A 10,312-nucleotide genomic window follows, 5' to 3' on the forward strand; every position below is an offset into this window, starting at 1 on the left:
ATGAGCTATTCAGTAGAAGAAGTTGGGGGAATGATTGTGGTATTATGATAGAATTTAATTAGAATGTATATCCAATCCAAAACTTTTCTTCGTTGTTATTTAATTACATATTATTATATATTATAAGTTAATTTTATAATAAATCTTTTGAAAGTTATATATAAAATGATTTCTCATTGATTAATAATATGAAAATCTTTTACATTGAAAGCACATAAAAATTTAACTCATTATGATGCATGGATCTTAAAATATGTTTCTTTTTTCCTTTTCTAGTTAAATTTGTCATGTAACAAACAAACGTGAATAATGTTTTGTTGACTTAAAAATCTGTTTGACCATAACACAACAGACATTTGCGCCTACAATTTAAATCATAGAATAGAGTTAAAGAACCATTACTTTTCACTTTCTGCTTTTATAAAGCACATATTTACATTAATAGTTTTATGTTTTCCTTAAAATAAAATTAAAATTCAAACATTAAATAAGCCTTTTTCAAACATTTAATAAAAGAAAAATGATTCTTGAACACTTCAAAGAATGTAAACATCTTAAGATAGATAAAAAGAGAAAAGATAAATGATATATAAGATTGATAATATGATATGATAAGAAGAAAAATATATATAATAAAAATGAAATATATATTGATGGAGTGTTTCTAAGTTTGGAGTATCCAAAGTCTAAATATCACCACTTTTTTTATAAAAAAAAAAAAAACTAAGAGGGCTTCCTTTAAAATACTTAAGGTCCTAACAAACTAGATTAAAAAATTTTACAATTCGAAGTTCAGGTGCATGATAAGAGCTAAGAGGATCACAAAACCTTGTCGGTCATAAACTCTAATCTAATAAAGTTTTCATTATCACGAAAATTAAACCAGGGGAAAAGGATGACGTTAACGTTAACCCAAAAGATTGGAAAGTGGCAGTGTTATAGGAAGATAGTTGTCTAAAAACTTAGGATTATTGCTGAAAAAGATGATAGAACTGAAAATCTCAGCCATGAAATAAAGACGTTTAGAAACCCACTAGGCCACATAAACATTAATTATAAGGGACAAATAAAAGGACAAGAACAGCAATGTCATACTATGCTGTTTATTAAATCTCTCTTCCCCTCCTGATCTTAGATCTCGTCGTCTGACACTACTCTTAAGATCTTCTGCCATAAACCTCCAAACCCTTCTCTTATCCATTGCTCTCTTTGGCCACTGAGATCATAGACCAACTCTGCCATATACAATCTTTATGTGCTTTTACAGCTATATCTGTTTCTGAATCATGCCACACTTTTGAAGTCCAAACGCATTCAACTAGGAATCAAGGTACAAAGTACCTACACGCCTCCATATTTTTTGTACTTGCATGAAAAACTATTTGTTTTCACCTTCCAAGGTACATTTCTCACTTAGTTCTTCCCATACCCTTTTTGGCCTTTATCTCAATTTTGTTCTTATCCAATTGTATCTGCTTCTGCAGGCTGTATATACATAAATTCAGCAACTGTGGTCGTGTGCTAGAAGCAAAGTCAAGAACAACTTGATCTTTGTTCAACTGGTGGATCATTTGGGCTGTTGATGTGATTGTGAAGCATAAGCTTTTTGTAAAATATAAGGGATTGCCAAATGATGGTTAGATCGTGTTGGAAGCCTATTGCTGATGGTGATGAAGGAGATGGGAGTGGGAGAGTTGATGGACTTCTATGGTACAAGGATTTGGGGAACCATCTTTATGGGGAATTCTCAATGGCTGTGGTTCAGGCCAATAGTTCATTAGAGGATCGAGGTGAACTAGAGTCTGGACCATTGGGTTCTAATCACTTGGGTCCTCAAGGGACCTTTATAGGTGTTTATGATGGCCATGGTGGAAGTGAGGCCTCACAGTTTGTTAGTGACAATCTCTTCTGCAATCTCAAAAGTATGCTTCTCATCTTCATTATGAACATTTAGATTCAATTTCATTCAGAATATTATTGTTTCTCTAGATGTTCTTCTATGCAGATTTTCAAATGGATTCAAGACTAAGGAAGCCAAGCCACTTTGTCTATTATGATAAATTAATGGATCATGTATTTCAAACTCTCCAATTAAAAGCATTCTTTGTAACAAAAAGTCCAAGTGACCCTTCAGCCAAAAATAAAACTTGCCATGTATATCTGAGCCTCATGCACTAGGCCACCAACCCCTTTGTTTTCAGTTTGTTACTTCACTGAATCAATTTCATGTGTGATCCAGGGCTCGCAGCTGAACATCAAGGTGTGTCAGAACATGTTATCAAAAGGGCTTACTCAGCAACAGAGGAGAGTTTTCTGTCTCTTGTGAAGAAACAGTGGCTGAGTAAGCCACAGATTGCATCCACTGGCACTTGTTGTTTGGTGGGGGTAATTTGCAATGGCATGATATATGTTGCAAATTCTGGAGACTCCCGGGTGGTGCTAGGAAGATTAGAGAGAGCAACAAGGGAAACAGAAGCTATACAATTATCTACAGAACACAATGTTAACCAAGAATCAGTGAGAGATGAACTTCGGTCAAAGCACCCCTTTGATTCACAAATCGTGGTTTTGAGACAAAACGTTTGGCGTGTGAAAGGCCTCATACAGGTACAAATTTGGTAGATCTAATATATTTCCTTTTGTGACTGAGGAAGATTTCAAAATTGTAAGTTCAAATGTTTCTAAACAAATAAAACAAAAAGAACTTTATATTATTTGTGAAGAGTTATTGCTGCCACTACACAAGACCATAGTCCATAGGCAAGAACAAACATATCTAAGTGCTAATAACTTAGGACCATTTAATTTATTACTAGAATATGATGTTAACACAACTTGGTTTGGCAGGTTTCACGATCCATAGGGGATGCATATCTGAAGAAAGCAGAATTCAACAGGGATCCTCTACCAGCCAAGTATAGACTAGCAGAAACATTCTTCAGGCCAATTCTTAGTTGTGAGCCATCAACATCATCCCACACACTCCACCCTGATGATCAATTTCTCATATTTGCTTCTGATGGCTTATGGGAGCATCTTACCAACCAAGAGGCTGTTAACATAGTCAGCAACAACCCACCTAACGTAAGTTTCCATTAATTAATTCTTTCTATCCATTCAAGGTTATTGTTGTTTAGTTCTCGTTGGTATGAGTGATGATGTGTCTCATGTATTTGTTTCATCATGTAACAGGGAATTGCTAGAAGACTTGTGAAAGCTGCACTTAGAGAAGCAGCTAAGAAGTGTGAAATGAGACTTTCTGACCTCCAAAAGATTGAGCAAGGGATGAGGAGACACATCCATGATGACATAACAGTGATTGTGGTGTTTCTCAATCCCAAACTCACTGAGAATACTTCTCTCTGTGGTTCTCCTCTTTCAATCAAGGGAGGTGGGTCTACCAATTCCTAGATTTCTACCTGATGATACAAAAGTAACAACAATTTACATATATTTATATATTATATGTATGTGTAGATTAATATGAAGCAATAATTACCACTATAATTTAGATGTATCATGATGATCTCTCCCCTCTTGTTCTTTCCAGTTTATAATCTGGTTAACATGAACGTATATTTATATATTAATTGTAATCTCTGCTCATGTTTCTCAAGACAACGAATCCATGGTGGTTTCAAAGTCAGCAAGGCTACGCAAGTGCCTAATAGCACTCTGCATAATATTAATTAATAGTTTGATATATCTGCGTCTACTTTGTCCCACTGGGATGTTTCTTTAGAAGCTTGGAAATGACTTTTTCTTTGACAAAAAGATAATGCCAGATATTTGGAAATGCCTGTTTCTTTTCGTCCATGATATATCCATCATTTCCTTAACAATAATTCATTCTTGTATTATGTCAGTACGAATTTAATAGTTATATTCCGGCTGTAAAATTATTTTATATTGTGGATGTATAGATTTTTTTCCTCATTATTTGTTACCGTGACCCAAGAAAAAGAATAGTAAAATCAGAGAATTTTTTTAAGAAACCATAGAAAGATATAGCTATGTAAACGCTCCATTCAATGATCAGGGAGAAATTAAAACCGCGTGTCATAGAAGTTCAACAAAAAAAAAATAAAAAAAACTGTAGGTAGATTCCTCCAAACTGTACGATTGATAGGTATCTTATACAACTAATCACTTTTGTTAGGAAAAAAATATTGCTGACCCTTTTCCAGTTTGATGTACCTATTACTTTTTCCCAAAAATACTTTTTAAATCATCACTTTATATGATAAAATATTTGTTACAATTTACTTTTCAGTTTATTAAAGAGATTTTATTTATTTGATCCCTCAGCTATCAAACGCAAAACAATTTAGTTCTTATATCCATTTGTTACAAACATTAACAACACATTCTTTCGATACATCTTTTTTAACACATTATTTATTATTTGGGTTAATAAATGTATGCGTATCTTAGGGAATAATAGTATATGTCTCATTTTCTATTTAATAAGTTTCACTATCAATTCAAGAGAATTCATATAAACTTTAGGCAATCATAAAAAAGATAAATATTTGTTTTCGTTCTTAAATTTATTAATCGTTGAATAGTTATTTTTTTGAAAAATAAAAAATTAAAATTTTATCTTCGAATTGGTAAAAAGTGTGATAAATTAATTTTATTGTTGATTTAAACCATTATACTTACGTGATATTTTTAGTGATGATGTGACCACTACCGATTGTTACATAAATGTCATGTGTCAAAAAATTAACTTTTTTATTTTGCCTTTGAACTTAATAATTTATTATTATTTTAGTCCTTGAACTTAATTATTTAGTGACATTTTAATCAATAAGCTTCATTATACATTATTATTTTTGTCCCTAAAAATACTTTTGAATTTTTAATTAAATGTCACACTACATATAAACTGTTAGAATAAGGATAATAAAATGATATTTATTTATAGTGATAACAATTATTTATGATGATAAAAATTCAATGAAAAATAATTGTCAAATATAGAAATAAAAAAATATTATATTTTATATTTGAAATCACTATTAATTTATTTATTATATTTTATTAAGTTAAAATTTTAATAAATAATATTATAACAAGGACAAACAACAATATAACCAAATTGAAAATAAATAAACATACGAAAATATAATAGATGAATTATATTTTATACTTAATTTTTTAGGTCATATATTTTTTACTTATAATGAGTCATGTCCTTTAATACTCAATCATTAAACAATAATGTGAAAACTGCAAAAATGTGTGTAAGAAAATGGTTTTAACATTTTTCTTTTCCATGTCCTCTTATACTTAATCATTCTAATGAGTCAAGTTTATTTTTTAAGTGTCTTTTCATCGTTAATATTATTTCATAAAATAGATTAATTAATTAATCTAACATTTTACACATATTACATATTAATAACATATATGATAATAACTTAATTTGACTAGAATATCTAATTTGGAATCTTGTAGAGTCTAGTTAGTAAGTCTTATGTTTAACACTTGTTATTTTGATGTAATCACTCATAAATTAGTTTTATATTTATAGTATAATTTAAATGATAAAATTGTAGAAAGAATAGAAGTGAGAGAATATGATAATATCTATATTAATAATTTCATGCACCATGAGACTTAGGTGAGTTTGTTAAAACTTAAACAAAAACAACTTTAAAATAAGCACTTTTTATATAAAACATTTTTTTAAGAAGTAAATAGATTTTTCTTTTTAAAATAAGTAGAAAATTATTATTTTTTAAACATAAAAAATTTAGACAAACATATTGAAAAAGAAAGTTGTTTATTTCAACAAATAAGATTAAATAAACTAACCCTTCAATGAAAATTTAAAAGTGCTTTAAGAGATCAAAATGTTAGTATCTGGTTAAGTTTAAGTTAAGTTCATAGACTAAACGATAGAAAGTTATTAAGTTTAGAGCCACATATAAAAATTAATTTTTTGATACTTAGATAACATGTGACAATCGTTAGCTGGTATGTATCACCGGACGTGTCAAGTAGACACAACCATTCGAGTTAAAGGATAAAAATCAACGATATAACTAATTTATCGTATTTTTTATAAATTTAAAAATAACATTTTAATTTTTTATTTTTTCATATATCAAATTATCAATACCTAACAAATTAAAAAAAAAGAGTATTTATCCTGATAAAAAAAAAACATGTTATGCCAACATCCAATTTTTTTATACATCCAAAAAATTAAAAATGAATTAAAAAATTCTCTGTCTCAATTCTCAAATTCAAATCCTTTTTCAATTGCCAACTTCTAATCTTAAATTTCTTGAACTTAAAGCATCTTTAGTCGTGAAACTTTACTCCACAAAAACCATAAAAATGCAGTACGATCCACATAAAACAGTTATGAAATGTTGCATGTATAATAAAGTGCCACTACATGTGGTATTTTACTTTCCCACTTTCGAGATACGAAATAGAATTTACAACTCGTGTTAGTTTCTCTAAGGAGAAATTTAGTACAAGAAAAAAAATATTCTATGCATGCATAAGAATTAGATTCATCGGAGTCATCAATATTGAGAATTATTATTTTTTTAAAGACTAAAATTTAGTTGGCCATAAATATATATAATTTTTTTTAATTATTTACAATATTAAATGATTTAATAGAAGAATTACGTGACATTTTTATTATAACAAGTTAGATTCTCAATTTCCTTGTAAGAATTTTTTTTCCAGAAAACATAGTTATTAAAAACATTCTGGTAAATAATATTTTCTGGGATGTTATTTTTAAATAGTAAAATTAAACATGGAAAATAAAATTTCCTAAATTCATATCTTGGGAAACTAAAAATCTTCGTTATACTGAACACCCCGTAAGAGTATCCAAGTCTACTACATATTTCAAACAATAATAATAATAAGAGTAAATTGAACTAATTACTCTTAAAATTTTCTGAAATTACACCAATTTTTCTTACTTTTATCTATTCACCTCCTTAATTTTGAAAAATATACATTAACATCTTCTTATTATACATTACATTAATCTCTCTTAATTGGTCAAAAAAGATTACATTGTGCTTCCCTATAAGGGAGGTTAGTAAAATAATAATAATAATAATAATAATATTTTATTGGCTCCTATATTATTATAAAATATGCTAATTTCTAATAAAATTAAAAAAATTGTAGATATTTTACCAAACAACTTTTAGTAGATTTTAAAGTAAAAATAACAAAAATTATCAAACAACTTTAACTTAAATTTTAAAGGTCTTCTTGTTTGTTTGTTTTTTAGCTTCACTTATGGTAACTTTTAACAAAAAAAAAAATGTTGGCTAAACATACTCTGACTCTATACTTCAAGCTAGCAAGTGATTAACTCTATGTCAAATTGCAATATTCTTTTGAAGCATGACACATAACATATGTATATTTGCCTTCCTAATTAATAATAAATATTTATTTTTATAAATTAAAGACCCAAATATAGTGTATTTGACTGTTCAAAAGAAATTATTTTTAATAGTAAAGGATGGATATGCTAAGGCATCACAATAGAGTCATAATTCCAACAAAATTAACACTAAAGATCCAATCATCTGTTGCACCCCAAATATTATTATAAACTACATTTTAAATTTGTGTGTTTGCACGAGTTTACTTAAGTTATAGACCTGATTGATTATTTTTAGTGATATCTCTTTTTTTCTTATAAAGCTTGAACCTGAGACTTTACTTAAGAGAATCAAATCCAAGATCACTTAGATCAACAACTTGTTGGTAAAATAAAATTATATTAAAACTAAGAAATATGATTAGTTATAAAATATTAAGTCTACTGAAATTTTGTTATGTTTTATATTTTGTCCAAATAATAATAGTTATGTAATACCTGTATAAAAATGTATAAATTCAAAATGAATGTAAAAATATTTAAAATTCAGTGATATTTTTTGTTATCGTAGATATTATGTTAACATGTGCTTGATTTTTTCTTGTCTGTAATTAATAATTTTAAATGTATTTATATTTAATAATAAAATTGATGAAATAGTATGATTTTTATTTAATAGAATCATAGATGTAGTTGTTAATATTTTTAATATATTTTTTATTGTTTTAAAAGATATTAATTTTAAATAAATTTTATTATTAATAAATATAATATAAATAGTAAGTGGTTGTGTAATATTAAAGTAGTGTGTTGGTTCTCAATCTTTATTTTTCATTCATTGTAAAATTTATTGAATGATGTATTATTATAAAAAATTTATTCTCTTGCCTGCAAAAAAAAAAAAGTGTCACAGCTAGTTGTAAATAATTAAGACAGAAGTGTGATTCCATTTTTCTCATACTACAAGAGTAGAAAGAGAAAAAAAATGCTAAGGCAAGAAAAAAATTAGTGAGAAAATAAAAACATAAGTGGGAAAATATGCATGTAAGAAAAAAAACATTGGCATGATGATGATTCAATTTGTAACAGAATATAAAATTGATTAGACTTAAAAACAGTACATTAAGCTTTACAAAGTCAATAAATTATTTATCAAAATGAAGAAATTATGTTAAAAAGCGGTGATCTCATAATCAATTGTTAGATGTGTGTTAAAGTAATGTGTTGGTTGTCAATCTTTATTTCCTATTTCTCACTAAATTCATTGGATGATGCATTGATGTAAGAAATCAAACATGCAAAAAAAATATCATTTGGAGAGTAGAATTGAGAAAGAGAAAAAATATTGGAGGCAAAATACATTGTGTTAACGGGAAGCAAAATTAGTTTGTATTGTGATGAGCATAATAACAGAGATTAAATAATAAATCGTGATATATTCTATTTATGCAAACCATTAAAGTGATATACCTAAACAAATTTTGTAAAAAAAAAAAACTAAACAAAGTAACTGAATCATATATGATGTAGAATTGAATGGCATATAAGTGATGCCATGCTGACTTGGTGGAGCACAGTCATATAAACCCTAGATTATATATAATGTGGAATTAAATTTAATCGTATTTAATGGAGACATTAATGCTACTTATCATACATTTTACGTACAAATATAAGATATTTTAAAAATGGTACTCATGTACATATCTAACGTGTTTGAAAAAAGTACACATTTAATGTAACGTGTTTTCGAAATTTATTGCTGCTTAAGTGATTTAATTAAATTGTAAGACTAATTAAATTTATATTTGAGTGCTTATAATTAATTAATTAATGATGGATGTGATGATACTTTGCTTATATTTGTATGTGTTTAGTTAGTTTTTGGTGAGTTTGGGCTTGAAGAAAGATGAGATTTTATGATTAGTGAAAAAAGTATGAGTTTAGCATATATTAGGTGTAGGAAGGAAAAATCTTTTCAGTCTTATATCTCTCTAAGCCTCTCGTTTTTGCTAAAACTTTATGTTTCTCTCTCTCTCTCTCTACACACTTTTCTTCACAATTCTCTCTTCTCCAAGAAACCACCATTAGAGAACTTTGAACTTTGGTATTGTGCTGAAAGAAATCTTTTTACTCCGCCCTTTAGTGGTTGTTAACTGATCCTAGGTGAGACAATCTCCATTTTTTCCTCTCTTTGAGATCATGTTTGTTTTCCCTAGAGCAATCATGAACTCTCATGGAAAAACTTGATTTTAAGGGGTTTTGATTCTATCTTTGGTTGGCTTTGGGGTCAAGTTGATGCTGGTATAGTGTGGTTGCTATGGGATTGAAGGAAAATTCTTCACTTGGACCAAAAACTCACTTCTTTTTGCTTTCTTCTTAAAAGAGCCATCATCTTGAATTTATGTAGGCAAGAGAAGCTTTATCCTTTTTTATACTTAAGTTGTTGTGGATTGGTTTCAAGGTTGTTGGAAAATGAATCAGGTTGTTAAAAATAGAAGTTTAGTATTTGAGATTTTGCGTTTTGAAATTTGGGTTGTTATTTATTTGATGAATATTGATTAAAAGTTCATATTTGTGAAGTGTTTTGATGTTGTTTATGTATTTGGAATTGATGAGAAAGAGTTTGAGTTTGTTTTCAAATGATTTGGAAGCCATGAGAAGCAATTCTATAGAAATTTTGAAATTCTACAGAATTCGCGTCCAGTGATCATTTTCGTGCCCAACGTCCAGTGTCGTGTCTAGTGACCCTTTTCATGTCCAGTGTCCAGTGACCATTTTCACGTCTAACGTCTAGTGACCATTTTGAGTCCAATGATTAGTTTTAAGTTCAATGACCATTTTGAATTCAGTGACCAATTTTGAGTTCAGTGACCATTTTGAGTCTGATGATAAGTTTTGAGTTCAGTGACCATTTTGAGTCTAGTGATCAAT

The 10,312-nt window shown here is 28.4% G+C and overlaps 1 protein-coding gene across 2 annotated transcripts; it reads left to right on the forward strand.

Annotated features, from left to right (window-relative positions):
* The first annotated feature begins 964 nt into the window (after window positions 1–964).
* On the forward strand, window positions 965–3,703 carry LOC114381117 (probable protein phosphatase 2C 38). 2 transcript variants are annotated; one of them, XM_028340297.1, is made up of 5 exons: window positions 965–1,330; window positions 1,485–1,922; window positions 2,240–2,607; window positions 2,848–3,084; window positions 3,193–3,703. In XM_028340297.1, exons 2-5 carry the CDS (start codon window positions 1,631–1,633, stop codon window positions 3,409–3,411), a joined length of 1,116 nt encoding a protein of 371 aa, XP_028196098.1. In that variant the 5' UTR covers window positions 965–1,330; window positions 1,485–1,630; the 3' UTR covers window positions 3,412–3,703. The 2 variants fall into 2 exon arrangements, with proteins under 2 accessions (XP_028196098.1, XP_028196097.1); XM_028340296.1 differs by having other exon boundaries at window positions 966–1,400.
* The last annotated feature ends 6,609 nt before the right edge of the window (window positions 3,704–10,312 follow it).

Source organism: Glycine soja, chromosome 13 (assembly GCF_004193775.1).
Source record: "Glycine soja cultivar W05 chromosome 13, ASM419377v2, whole genome shotgun sequence".
Taxonomy (NCBI): Eukaryota; Viridiplantae; Streptophyta; class Magnoliopsida; order Fabales; family Fabaceae; genus Glycine; species Glycine soja.